The sequence below is a fragment of the Cotesia typhae genome, unplaced genomic scaffold, assembly GCF_013202065.1.
Source record: "Cotesia typhae breed Kobodo isofemale line unplaced genomic scaffold, CoteBio_Ctyphae contig_83, whole genome shotgun sequence".
NCBI lineage: Eukaryota > Metazoa > Arthropoda > Insecta > Hymenoptera > Braconidae > Cotesia > Cotesia typhae.
In genome coordinates, this window is record NW_027423769.1 from 2,154,748 (window position 1) to 2,169,916 (window position 15,169).

General features: G+C 27.3%; 1 protein-coding gene across 1 annotated transcript; it reads left to right on the forward strand.

Moving 5' to 3' along the window:
• Positions 1-814: 814 nt before the first annotated feature.
• Rab3-gef (Rab3 GDP-GTP exchange factor) lies at positions 815-14,390 on the forward strand. The gene is made up of 23 exons (XM_074251777.1): positions 815-943; positions 1,057-1,225; positions 1,819-1,987; positions 2,408-2,585; positions 2,727-2,884; positions 3,213-3,510; positions 3,615-3,977; positions 4,059-4,165; positions 4,231-4,949; positions 5,256-5,494; positions 5,566-5,988; positions 6,419-6,616; positions 6,698-7,297; positions 7,380-7,571; positions 7,698-7,797; positions 8,163-8,606; positions 8,838-8,967; positions 9,043-9,259; positions 9,426-9,698; positions 10,194-10,370; positions 13,216-13,288; positions 13,372-13,418; positions 13,652-14,390. The coding sequence occupies exons 1-23, from the start codon at positions 848-850 to the stop codon at positions 13,799-13,801; spliced, it is 5,520 nt and encodes a 1,839-aa protein (XP_074107878.1). The 5' UTR covers positions 815-847; the 3' UTR covers positions 13,802-14,390.
• The last annotated feature ends 779 nt before the right edge of the window (positions 14,391-15,169 follow it).

Below are 15,169 nucleotides of genomic sequence, written 5' to 3' on the forward strand. Positions count from 1 at the left end.
AAGTACAGTGCAATTTAACAAGTCATTATTTAATAAAAAAATTTTTTTTTTACATTTTACTAATTTATTATATCCTGAGTTTTAAAATTACAAATTAAAGAAATATTTTTATTAAAGAAGAATTTAAGTATATAAAGCAATTTTATGATAAAAATTTCTATTTGTCAAAAAATTCCAGTTATTCTTATTAAAATATATATATCACAAATATAATAAATATAAGTCGGGTGAAATTTTGGTAACAGATTGAATTTTGTTGTATTGATCGTCTGACGTAATTTATACCGAGGGTGTGTGTTAGTAGGTGTGTATGTGTGTGTTTAAATGTCAATATGAAGGTACACGGTGCAAGTTGATCTAGTTTTTGATTGGTTAGTGATACGGCTGAAGGTTATTTTTACGTGCGCATGCACACTATCGTCTTCTCTATAACAGACATATATATGTAAACTATAATAATGATTATATTTCTGCCCATGATTCAAACGTCAGTTTAGAAGTTAGTATCGTCACGACTTTCACCTCGACGACATTTAAACCCAGACAGAGTTATAAATATAAAACATATCCTTTATAAATTAATCTATTGTCATAAAATTACAATGACGAAGAAAAAGTATTGATTTTAATTTTAATTAAATTAAAAAAAAAAAAAAAAACGATTTTTCTTCTTTCCGTAACTTTGTTCGCTAATTTAACTCCGCTATGAGCTCAGTAATTAGTTTATTCAATTACTATACTCACTTTACACTAAATAATTTCTCGTCAACTTGACGTTAAATTGTTCTGATACCAACAATGATAATAAATTGATAAAATATATTCTGTAAAATAAATCTTGAGGAAAATGGATGTGCAAAAAAAATTTTTGTGTCCGAGATTGGTCGACTATTTGGCTATCGTTGGGACAAAAGCACCTCCTGTTTCACGACAACCTGTTCAGGTAATTAACATAATTAGAGATTAATTTTTATTACACTGTACGATTGACAAAATGTTTTTTTTTTTTTAAATATATATATGCGAATGTGTAGATACTTACTGTAAATTATTTAGGTACCGGAATTATTGCGCCGTTATCCAGTTGAAGATCATAAAGATTTTCCTTTGCCACTGGATATGGTTTATTTTTGCCAACCGGAAGGTTGTTCTAGTGTTGGGCCTAAACGAAGTGCTCAGAGAGATTCTACGTCATTTACTTTTACTCTCACTGACAAAGATTCCGGTAATAATACTTACAAATAATCCATTAATTATTTATGAAGAAATAGTTTTGATATTATATCTGGTCAAAAGTATTTCTTTGATGACACTGAAATTAACAGACACTTTATTATGGATTTTATTTGATAATAATGAGGTTAGCCGACGTTTTTAATTATTTTATTATTTTTAATTTATTAAATTATAACTAAAAAATTTTTTTTAAAAATTGCATGTGTAATTTTTTAAATTTTCTATATGTGACATTTTTTTAAATTATTTTTTTTTTGTAATAATTGTTTTGATATAATAATTAAAAAATTTAGAACGTCGGCTAATTTAAATGACAATAATACTGAAGTTAGCGGTCAGCTGTCAATTTTAAAAATTTTTTTAACAAATTAATTACAATAAAAAAATGCTTCTAAAAATTTTCATTTGTCATTTTTATTAATTTGCACATGTGAAATTTTTTAATTGAATTTTTTTTATAATATTTCAATTATTATAAAATTTTTAATGTCTGCCAACTTCAGTTTCATAAAAAAGTAACTTTGTTCCAAATGTCATCTTCTCTAACCTAAAAAATCAATAACCAAATTATATGTACTCAAGGTAAAACACGTTACGGAATATGCGTTAATTTCTATCGACCAGTCGAGCGTTATACATCTACATCTGGGTCCAACAATGTCTGGAAAAAAAAAGACAAGAATGACGCGAAATTACGTAAAGAAAGTTGGCGCAAAAGTATGGAGCGCAGCACTGATTCAGCATTTTCAAGGTTAATTTTTAATTTGTGACATTTAATTTAGCTGCCACTTTAAAATTTTTAAATTTTCTTAAACAAATAAATTTTTTCTAAAAAATTATTAAAAAAAAAAAAAATGAAAATTAATTTACCAAATATTTATTAAATTTTAACAAATAAATTATGATAAAAAAAAAAAATTGACATGTAAAAATTTTTAAAATTAAAAAATGCAATTTTTTAGAAATAATTTTTTAGGACAAATTTTTTTGTTAAATAAAATTATAATTTTTTTTTTTTTATCATAATTTATTCGTAACAAAAATGATGAAATATCTGCTAAATTAATTTTATTTTAATATTTCAATTAATAAAATATGAATACATGAATAAGCCATTAGTTAGTAGTAAATTAAATCGCTTGCACGATAAATATTAATAATTAACTTTTAGCGACTACAGAAGCAGTGTAATTGGTCCCAGCGACTCTGAGAGGGAATTCCCAAGTCGCAGAGGATCCGATACGCCATTAACTACCAGGGCGCCTCGCTTGGGAATCACTGCGCCGAGTTGCGACAGCGAAAGTGGTGGAAGTCATTCACCGTCACCTCGAGCTTCTCGTCGTCGACAAGTAAGTTATTTATAAATAAATATAACCTTTAGTTAGATAGATAAATAATAACAATGTAGCTAACTTTAATTACTGATTGATGATTAATGATGACATTGGATCCAGATGATAAATATTAATTCATAATTTATTTATTTTCAGAGAATACGAAATCATTCATTAACTTCATTGTGTATTATATCTCATCATCCATTTTTTTCACGTTTCCGAGAGTGTTTAAATGTTTTAAAAAAATTAATCGATGCCTGCAATGAAAATGCGTTGCCTCAAAAAGTCGGAGTTTCACGGCAGACAAATAGGTAATAAAATTGCGTTCATAATTTTTTAGAATTTCTAAAGAAGAAATTTTTAAAATAAATTTCTTTTGCCGTAATTTATTTATTAAAAAAATTATAAAAAAATTTTTTTTAATAAACTATTAAAAAATAATATTTAAAAAATTGCATTTGTAATTTTTAAAGCTTTCAAAGATGGAATTTATTAAAAAAATTTTTTTTTATTGTAATTTATGAGTTAAAAAAATTCTAAAAATGATCAATTGTCTCTCAATTTCAGTATCATAATAAATATATAAGAATATAAGTAATAATCAATACCAACTAATTGAACCGTTGACAATTTTTTCAGAGACACTGTCTGGAGTGTATTGACGTCACAAAGTTTCCAAGGAGCATCATCGCTCGTATTACATGACGTCCGTGAAATAGAGACTTGGATTTTACGATTACTTAGTGCCCCAGTTCCAGTTCCTGATAAAACCCGTGTAGAGCTTGAAGTTTTATCACCCCAAGTTCCGCCGTTATGTTTTGCGCTCCCAGATCACACGCGTTTTTCGCTAGTTGATTTTCCTCTGCATCTTCCATTAGAGCTCCTGGGGGTTGAAATTTGTCTGAAAGTTATGACATTAATTCTCCTAGAGCACAAGGTGATTTTATCATTTAATTTAATATCAAAAGAAATTAATAATATAAATTTAAACAGAAATTAATATTAAATTAATCAATTGATATAATGGAACTTACTTTGCAGATTGTCCTCCAGTCCAGAGACTATAATGCTCTTTCGATGTCAGTAATGGCATTTGTTACGATGATTTATCCATTAGAATACATGTTCCCGGCAATTCCTTTGCTACCCACGTGCATGAGCTGTGCTGAGCAACTATTATTAGCGCCAACGCCTTTTGTTATAGGAATTCCGGCGTCCTTTTTATTATACAAAAAAAACTTTCGTATGCCAGATGACATTTGGCTTGTTGACCTAGATAGCAATAAAATTGTTCCACCAAGTGGTAATCACGAGACAATACCACCGCTTCCGGAACCCGAAGGCACTATTTTAAAAAATCATCTCAAGCAGTCAATGCAATTGATGGATCAAGCTGGTTCTAATGTATTTTATTTCTTCTTTTATTATTAAAATATATTTTTAATTTTATTAATTTTATTAATTAATAAAAAATTTATTTTTCAGAATATAAACACGGGGCCACATCAATTATCATCGAAAACATCTCCGCAGTCGGGAGTACCATCTCCAAGCCGCAGAGAAAGCTCAGCTTCTCATCAATCTACTCTCAGGTAGACTGAAAAAAAAAAAAAATTAACTTGAATCAAGAAAATAATTTAAAAAAAATTTTTTTCAGTGTGATATCTTCATCTAGACATAGACCAAGTGTCGACCATGGAAATTCATCGCAACATAGTCCTATAAGTTCACCCGTAGCGTCAACAGCTTCGAGCCCAAGTCGTATGTCATTCAGCAGCCCAGTTGGACCGAGACCAAATCAAGCTCAGCAACAACAACAACAGCAACAGCAACCCCAACCATTTAACCCTTTTATCTACGGCAATGACGTCGACTCAGTAGACGTAGCGACAAGAGTAGCAATGGTGCGATTTTTCAACTCACAGAATCTGCTGGCAAATTTCTCTGAACACACTCGAACACTGCGGCTCTATCCTCGTCCAGTGGTCGCCTTTCAGATAAATTCATTTCTTCGCTCCCGGCCAAGGACTAGCGAGTTTTTGGATAAGTTTGCGAGGACTCAGGCTGTCGAATTCCTGGCTGAGTGGTCTCTTACGCCCAACAATGTCGCCTTTCTCAGAGTACAAACTGGCGTATTTGATCCGGCGCAAATCGGAGATAAGGGTCGCTGGTTTGCTGACTCGCTAGAGCCCATTTATTTTTCTGTGTGGTATGCTTCGAATTCTCTTATCAATGCTATCAAATCGCTCGAGGAAATGGAAAACCAGCCGACAGATGAAAGCGAATCTGATTCCGAAGGGGCTGATAGTACAAGCTCGTCTTATTCTTCTTTATCGGATTTTGTATCGGAAATGGCTTCTTCTGACTTATCTCCTAGTAAGTTTTTTTTTTGTTTTTTTCTTTTTTAAATTATTATTACAAAAGTTTTTGATGGCTGGTTTACAAATTGTTCTACTTTTGTATCAAGATAGAGAAGAAATGTATGCGGGAAAGATTTTATGTCTTACATTTTCGCCCGTATTTATTTTTTTATGTGAGTATGAACAAAATGTTGGAAGACTTGTTCATAAATTAGTCGTAAAAAAATCAATACTACACTGATATAAAAAATTTCTTTTAAAAAAAATAAGCAATGTTGTAATAAGAAATTAATTTGTTAACAATTTTATTTTTTCATTCAAGGTAACAATCACTCACAAACAACTCAGCATCAGATGTCATTGTCAGTGGATCCAAAAAATCTTTACAACCCTCCAGAATCATTGCAGTACCCTGGTAACGAAGAAGACAACGCAGCGCGTCCTGACAGTCCAACAAGTACTTCTTCTAGTCACAGCGATCTCAGTAGCCCGAGTTGCAATCGAGACTCGGAATTAGAACTTAATCCTAAAGCTCAGGAACTTTTCCAAGTTCCCAAAAATGTAATCTATTATTTAAATTATAAAAAATAAACTAAAGAATAGTATTTTATAGGAATAAAAAATTTTTCCAGATGCCGCCAATAATTCCGAGTTTAGAGCGCCAGCCGAGCATCGGAAACGTGCTGGATCGTACACCAAGCTTAACTGGCGTAGGTCCACTTTTGCTTCGGCAAATGAGTTCAGGGGAAAATTCTCAAAGAAGATCCAGCTTGGCGAACAGTCCCAAAGTAAACGAACGCTCGCCAGCTTCACCGATCAATCCATTCACTCGACAGAAGAGCGGAGAAAAAGTTGATGGTAATGGTGTGCTTAGACAATCTTCCCAAGGCTCATTGTTCGAACAATTTGCCTCTCAAGCCAAGGATTTGGTGCGAGAAACTACAAGACAGAGCAGTCAAGACGGGATTTTAGCACATATGGACAAGCTGAAGATCCAGGCGAAGGAAAAAATTACAGAAGCGGGAGAGGATAGTCTTTTTGCTCCACTAGAACATGTAAGTGAATTATTTTAATTTATAGTAATTTACTGTTAAAGAGCTGCTGATTTATTTTATTTATTTACTAATAACCTTGTTAAATTGCACAGTACTTTCTTAAATGTTGACGTTTTTAAAAATATAAGCTCTCATCCCGATGTTACATTCATCAAGAGCTTTCATTTGAGTACCCACATGCATTTTGATATATTTTTCATATATATATATATATATATATATATATATATATATATATATATATATATATATATATATATATATATATATATATATATAAATATATGAAAAATTGATGTGGGTACTCAAATGAAAGGTCTCGATGAGTATAACATCGAGATGAGCTTATATCTTCAAAAATGTTAATCGTGCACAAATTTTTCCTTATTCTCTTAATAATATAAATTCTCTATTATGTAAAATTTTGCAGCTGACACAGCAAACAAAAAAAGCAGTAGACGGTGCAACGAAGTCAGTGCAAGAAGCTTCCAAGTCGGCGTTAGAGGCAAGTAAAACAGCAGCAGGTGTCAGTAAAAATACTCTCGACGACTTGACTTACGTCGGAAAGAGCACAATTGGGGATTTAACTAAGAGTGCTAAGGAAGCGACAAAGAAAGGTCTATTGAAGGTAACAATAAATTCACCCTCTCGGAAAAGCTTTTACAAGATCAATAAATGCCTAATGTAATGCCTGATAATTTATTTCCAGAGCTTGGGGGAATCCCAGCAGTCCCCGGAACAAATGCCTCAATCAGCTCGTCAATCACTAAAGCGTGATTCATTGAACACTCAGTTAGTGACGTCAGAAACGCGCGGAGGACGCCGCGATCTTGGTCGTGATTTTTTCAGCAATGTCAGCAGCGATATTAATGGAATAGCCGCGCAAACGAGCAACATGTTTAGTGATTTATTCGGGAGTAAGAACAGCTCAAATCGGAACAGCAATAATTTATTATCAGGAGCTCAGAAAATGAAAGACAAATCATCGATTCCGTCGTTCAGTCCTTTTAAGCGTGGCAAAGGCGGACTTATGGATAAGAGTTCCTTGATTAAGCACACGAGTAATAGGAACGACGCTGAGGATATACAACGAGCACAGAACAATGAACGGACTAATACTAATAATGACAATCAAGCTTTTATTACTGAAGTTATTAATCAGGTTCTCGCTGGCGAGGGAATAGGATACTTCAAGCTTAACAGATTGAAGAAGCTAATGGAAGACGAGAGCTACAGAGACGTCGTTGTTACTAAATTGAACCGGGGGATCAATCGTAAAATAAGTCCAGATGATCATATTGACGACGTTGTACGTATTTTATGATATAAATTTGTCTAGATCTATTTATACTAATGCAATTGGGTAATATTATTTATGCTTATCATTTCAGTGTATATCTCGGGCAATTTATAAAGGAATGCTCATGTGCCTTCAAGCAGTAGCCAGTGGTTTAGCTCATACCTACAATAATTACGGCCTCGGTGGTATGGCATCGGTATTTCAATTAATGGAAATTGCTCACACGCATTATTGGAGCAAAGATCTCAATGATGGGGTCTATGAAGCTCCGCTCATGCTACAAGTTTGTATATTTTTAAATAATAATTGCCGTGTTAATTATTCATATAATCATATATTTATATGAATAATTTCTATAATCCAGAATAAATGTGTAAAGTTTGTTTTTATAATGGCTAAAACTTTTCAGACGAGTTCATTTGAGAGTCATGAAAATTTACGAACAAACTCTGCTAATAAGTCAGAGGTTGTTGATATTACTAAAACGCTATCGTCTCAACATTTACATGGTAATTTATCCAATTAATTTAATAAACTTTTTACCATTAAAAATGGATTATATTTTTAAACTCTAAATATTTTAATTTATTTTTATTAAAAAAAAATGAATACATTGTGATACTAAATTTAGTTGACAACTGAAAAATTTTTTATTTCTTTTAAAAAATTAATTATAATAATAAAAATGCTTTAAAATTTTTTACTAAAAAAAATCATAATAATTTTTTCAATTAAAAAAAAATTTTTTAAATTTCTAATATCATAATTTATTTATTATTTAAAAATTTAAATAGATTGATTGTATATTATTAATGTTTGATTTTCTGACATAAATTGTTCAATAGACTAAAACTGAAACATTATTTATTTTCAGACGGATCACAAGTTCATTTAGAAATATCACATGCAGTCTCTCTGTCATCTACCTCTGACAGCAATCAATCAACGGCAGATTTATTTCTTGATATGTTTTCAAAGAAAGGAAAACTATTAAGTAAACTGGCGTCTTTTGATTCTGAAGGCGGTAGTCGTACGACACACGGGTCATCAATTATGAGCTTGGGCGGTGATTCCCCAGACAATAAAAATACTTTATCGCACCACCCGGCATTCCGGCAGTCACATCAGTCAACTTTATCAATACGTAGTGCTGTTTCCGACAGTGAAGTCGAGCAGGGTAACAACCGCAACGAAAAGCGAGGGAGTATTTGGTCTAGTAAATCATCCTTAAGTGCTGGATTTCGATACCATGGGGGCAATTTGTTGCCTACTACAACAACTCCCAGCCCTGAAGCCGCCAGAACTTATTTATTTGAAGGTAATTTCATAAATTTTTCCTTCTTCCTTATTACTTCTTGTTTATAACTAGGGTAAAGGAACCAAATATAAGAATAAATTTTGTTTTTATTATCAATATAATAAATTATTATAATTTTTATTTCATAACAATTTTAATGAAATAAAATGAATTTTTCATAAATTTAAAAAATTTTTTTCCGGGATTCATATTTGGAGCCTTTATCATATTTACCAATTTATTTTTTTATAGGTTTGTTGGGGAAAGAAAGATCACGTCTTTGGGATCAAATGCAATTTTGGGAAGACGCGTTCCTTGACGCTGTATCACAAGAACGTGACATGATTGGAATGGACCAAGGTCCAGGAGAAATGATGGAAAGGTAAATAAAATAAAAAAAATTTTTAGCTGAACCTCGACTGGAATTTTTATAAAATTAATAAAATTTTTTTATTAGATATAAAAGCCTAAGTGACAGCGAGCGTCGTCGCCTGGAGCATGATGAAGATCGACTACTTTGCACGCTGCTGCACAATCTAACAGCAATACTGGTAATGTTAAATGTCGAAAAAGTGGAGCTGAAGCGGAAAATTCGTCGGTTACTGGGTAAAAGCCACATCGGTTTAATTTACAGTCAAGAACTTAATCAACTGTTGGATCAAATCGATAACCTGGTGAGTTTATTTAGTCAATATTAAATCAGTTAGATACTTTAACAAGCTAACTATCTGTTTTAATTGACTTTTCACTTTAATTGACCACGCCTACGCCTACGCGCCTGGGTTGTTTAATGTCCCAGGTGGATAATTGTTTTATTAAAGAGTTGTTTAATTGTTTCAGCACGGCAATGACATCGATTTAAAGCCACTGACGTCTCGACAAATGCATAGACAGTCGTTTACCGTTCATGCTGGTACAGATGCCGATGGCGAGTTGCGTTTTCTAGAAGTTCGGCATGATGGATTAGTATTGCGATCGGTAAACGGTGTAATTGTCGAGCGTTGGTGGTACGAGCGGTTAGTTAATATGACTTGTAGTCCTAAAAATAAGGTATTATGCTTATCTAAACGTAATGGAGATCAATTGGAGCTGCATAATTATTACACTAAAAAAGTAAGTTGCGACATTATTTACTGCAAGTCTATTGCTGACGGATTTTATTTAAAATTCTTTTTATTGAAACCGCAAAAAAAAAAAAAAAAAAATTGACTTGAATCGAGAGAAAAATTCTGGAACTAACAAAGTTATTTTAAAGAGTTTCTAATTACATTTCTAATTTTTTTAACACAATAATTTTTCTAATAAAATTTATAATTTTTTTAATTAAAAAAAAAATTATTTTTAAGTTAAAAATTTTTTGAATTAATTTTTTTTATTTACTAGTATATTAAAAATATAAAAATTTATGGTGAGACAAAATTAAATGCTTATGCATAGAAAGAGATTTTATGATAATTTTTTTTATATTATTAAAAAGTAAAACGGTGTGCAATAAATATTCATAATAATTATTTTAAGAATTTTTCTACTCAAAAAAAATCAAGTTAATTTTTTTTTCTGGTACAAGAATGTAATAAAATTATTTATTTAAATTTATTGTGTTATCAGAGTAAAGATCTCTACTACTGCATAAAAGACGCGATTGAAAAGGCAGCAGCTCGCGGTCGGGCTAATCTCGGAGTTGAGCTGGGCGACGAATTTCCTGTACAGGATGTCAAAACCGGGGAAGGCGGGTTACTGCAAGTATGCATTGAAGGTGTGGGATTACTTTTTGCCAATAGCAAGGTATGAGATTATCAAAATTTAATCTACGTTCTTTACATATTTAAATTTAATATTAACTTTTTTTTTTAAAACTATTTTTATTCTTTTATTATCTATTGATCAGTTTTATTTTCTATTGTTGTTTATTCTAAATTACGCTCTGTATTTTTTTATACAACAACAGCTGGATATTGCTACTTTATATTCTAAGCAAAAATAGTAAATATATACCGAAATTTAAATAGGTACTTAGTAAAAAAAAAAAAAAAAAAAAAAAAAAAAAAATGTTTTTTGTATTTTTTTTTCAAAAAAAAAAAAAAATAGTTTATTAGTATGGAAAAAAATCTGTCGATTCTTTTTTATTATTAAAATTTTTTTTAATTTTATTAATTACATCTCAACGCCAAGGACCACTCAATATTATCTCCTACAAATTTTGTATTGTATAAAATAATTATCATATTAATAGATTTAGAATTAATTAGATGATAAATAGTAAAAATAAAACAAAAAAAAATATATCGGATAAAAACAAAATTATGTATTATTTTATAATATTTATATTTTTTATTTTATTTCTTCATGCATTTTTCTTCCATGTTTATATTAAATTGCATGCCTCAATGTGCAGCTATAAATATGAATTATATAATTATAATAATACTGTTTTTTTATAATATTTATTTTATCAGTTAAATTTTATAAAATTTTAATAATTATATATGATAATGGTTGCCATATTATCTTTTTTATTAAATTATTATTTTAATTACTAATTAATTTTTTATGTTTTTTCGCTAAATATATATTTCAAGTTAAATATATATACATATTAAATGTTGAATGCCATATTTTAAATCGAACAAATAAATTTAATTAAATAATAATAATTATTATAAGATAAATAAAATTTATTATATATAATAAAAGTTTATTTTTTTATATGTGGGGAACTTTTGAGATGGTCCTTGTTATCGTCGCCTAATTATTTATTCTATAGAATTATAGTTGCGTCAACTAAGCGGTGATAAATAATATCGTCCTGTAGAAAAATATTAAATTATATAATATTATTAATATGTTTATTAATCTAATTATTTAAGAAATATATACACTGATAGAAGGATTTGTTTATATTTAATAAGCTTTATTAACTGTTAATAAATTATTTATTAAATACTATTTATTAAATGTTAATAAATATTTCATTTTATATTTTACTAAGTCCAAAATTTTTTTTTTTTTTTTTGGTAACCGACGTATTTTTGTATGAAACGTGTAGAAATGCAAAAAAAATGTTTTCTTCAAACTAAAAATTTTTTTTGGACTTAGAAAAAAAAAACAGAATTTTTGTTATATAAATTTTTTTTATACGCCCTTATGGCATCTGAATAATAATTAAATTTATTAAATAAATTAACGTTTTTAATATTTAAAAATATAAAAGATAATTATTATCTGTGATAAAATTTGGTATTTTACAAAAATCGTTATTACAATGTAATATAATTAATCCAAATGATTTATAAAGATGATTTTTATTTATAAAAAATTTTTAAATGATATAAATTATATAATAAATATTTTTTAACTACTAATAAATACTTATTAACTATTAATAAATTTACTTTCCTCTCAAATAAATATTTATTGAATGTTAAAAAATATTTATTAAAATTTAATAAATAAATTAAATAATTGTCTTTAAATAAATAAAATTATTAACAGTTAATAAATCCTTCTATCAGTGTATAAATATATATTTCTGTTTGTTGTCCTGTCTTACGACAATGCCCCTTCTCATTCTGGCTGGACAAACAGGATTTCGAGGTATATTTAACAACTGACTCATTGTGCAATTTATTATTTTATTATTAATATAAATGTTGCCCGTTTTTTTTTTTTTTTTTTTTTTTTTTTATTTTTAAATTTTAATTTTTTTTAACTCTTAAACACAATAATGTTCATTTGTCAGTATTACTTTTATAAAAAAAACCAAGTATTTTTTTTTTTTTTTTTTTTTTTTTTTAAGTAAAAATATTATTTAATTATGTTTAAGTGCTTTATCACATTGTAATTTAACTATTATTATTTAATTATTTATAATTATATATTTTTAAAAATAATTATTAGATTGTCACTAATAAATGTTAGATGTATGATACATGTTTTGTTAAATAACATAATACTACCACAAAACTACTGTAATAAACTCCGAGCGGGATTCGAACCCCGCTCCGTCGAGTTACAAGTTCAGCCGTACTACAGCTCGTACATGCACAAAACAATTTTTATTAAAATCACTAAAATTCCTGTTTTTTACCTAGAATTTTATAAAATAATAATTATATTATATAAAAAAAAAAAAAAAAAATACAATCACTTATTAACAATTAAAAATCGCATCCTAGGTAATTTAGAAAATTAGAGTTCACCGCTCGTGTAGACACACTCGATGCACACATTTAGCACTTAAATAATATATACTCCTACTATTATTACTATTATTATCATCATATAAATTATTTACAATAATATTTATCTATATAATCTATGGTTTTTGAAGTTAGGCCATCTCCAGAGTTGCCTGTCACTGCTTCAGCGTTGCAACAACACTTTTTATTTATTGTTACATAATTATTATAATTGTCATTTTATTTTTACTTGTATATTAAATATATTTAATATTAATATTAAAAAATGTGCTTTTTTGTCCATGGCTTTTTTGCGCCGGCACTTTTTTAAATTAATCAATGATGTGCATGAAATGTTTTTAAAATGATAGAATAATTTTTTAATTATTATTATAATTATTATTTAATTTTTTTGTAGAAATTTTGTAAAATAAATGTTTATTTGCTTGCAGTTTTTTGTAAGGTTTGAACATATTCGGAAGTGCTTTACACAACACGGAGGGATATTTGTGCTTGAAGAATTCAGTGAGTATTAATTTTTATTATTTATTAATAAAGTTAAAATTAATTGATAATTATAATTAATGAATTTTTTTTTTTATTTTCAGATTCCAAAACACGGCAAATAATTCAACATAAATATTTATCTTCAATGGTGTGTATTATAAATTTAATATTTATTTATTGCACGCCTTCCGTATAGATCCGTGCACACAAAAAAAATTTATTTTTTAATAAATAAAGAAAATGTTTAAAAAAATTATTTCATGAACGTTAAAAAAAAATAAAGTTAGCTGGCATTTAAAAATTTTTTTAATTAAAAAAATTATAAAAATATTTTTTTATTTATAAAAATTGCTGATAAATAATTTTTTAATTTTTTTTTAGGCAAGAGAAATATGTTACGCAGTAATTTGTGTGTTTTCCTACTTGGCAACTGGAGTGAAACAGCGAAAATTATCTAAACAAGAGCAAGAATCAATATCTAATACGGGTGTCACTATAAAAGAAAGAAAAAATAAACATACTGACAATTAAAATGATGTTTTTGAAAATATATAGAGTTTAAATGATTTTTAAAGTGATTAAAAATCACAAATTATTGTTTATACAAATTGTAAATATAAAAAATTACGCTGATATTTAAAACTTATAATAACTTCGAGCCAAAGAATAGTTTTAGTAATTTTCATTATTTTTTAATACCTTTAATAATTTAATAAGTTGTAGACCTGATAAGCAATACCCGTATGAGTGCCTACATGATAAATTTGTAATTATAATTATAAATTTTTTTTTATTTATATTACAATTTATTTTTAACCAGTTGAAAATTTATTCAATTTTTTCTTTATATTTTAAATGATTTATTATCTAAAGAAAATAATATCAATGTTAAATTTGTATAACAATAATTGTCTGATTATTATTTATATAAAATCACTAAAGGATGTATTATAGTATTGTAAAAAAATAATAAGCTTAAAACAAGAGTAATAATTTATCAATATAGAATGAAACATATTCACTATTTGTAGTTGAAAGATAATAATTAATTAATAAGAGCATTCAAAATAGTTATTGTAAAATTGTAAGCGACAACACTAAAATGTTTAATGATTATGATTAATAAAAAAAATATTCAATTATATGAATTAATATTTTAATTTCTTTACAATTAAAAAAAATTTTTTTTTTTATTTAATTTATTACCTATAAAAATAATTGTATGGATATTTAAAAATTTTACTTGATAATTAATTAATTATAATTAGTGCACATATATATATATATATATATATTTATTCCGACGTCACAAATCACTTGTTCATAAAAAAAATGAAACTTTGTGAAATTTATTATTATTATTATTATTATTATTATTATTACTATTATTATTATTATTATTATTGTAATTTCACAATTTTTTAATTAATTTAATAAAAAATTTTAAACTTTAATTTTTTTACAATAATTATAAAGAATTTTAAGAAAATGTTATTATTTTTATTGTTATTGTTATTATTGTAATTTTACAATTTTTTAATTAATTTAAAAAAAATTTTTTGAACTCATATTTTTAATAATAATTATAAAGAATTGCCAAAAAATTTTATTACTTACATTGTTGTTATTATTATTATTATAATTTCATAATTTTTTAATTAAAAAAAAAAAATTTTTAATTCAAATTTTTTTACAACAATTATGAAGAATTTCCAGAAAATTTCATTATTTTTATTATTATTATTATAATTTCACAATTTTTTAATCAAGTTTTACAAAAAAATTTAAAACTCAAATTTTTAATAATAATGAAGAATTTTCAGAAAATTTTATTGTTATTATTCTTGCCGTTATTATTGTTGTTATAACAAGTATATCTTACCATCTAATGATAATATA

Bases quoted from the DNA above. Each gene is read 5' to 3' on its own strand.
- Rab3-gef (XM_074251777.1), top strand. From the start codon at position 848: ATGGATGTGCAAAAAAAATTTTTGTGTCCGAGATTGGTCGACTATTTG. The intron at 944-1,056 runs GTAATTAACATA...TAAATTATTTAG, and splicing joins TTTCACGACAACCTGTTCAG to GTACCGGAATTATTGCGCCG. The intron at 9,699-10,193 runs GTAAGTTGCGAC...TTGTGTTATCAG, and splicing joins ATAATTATTACACTAAAAAA to AGTAAAGATCTCTACTACTG.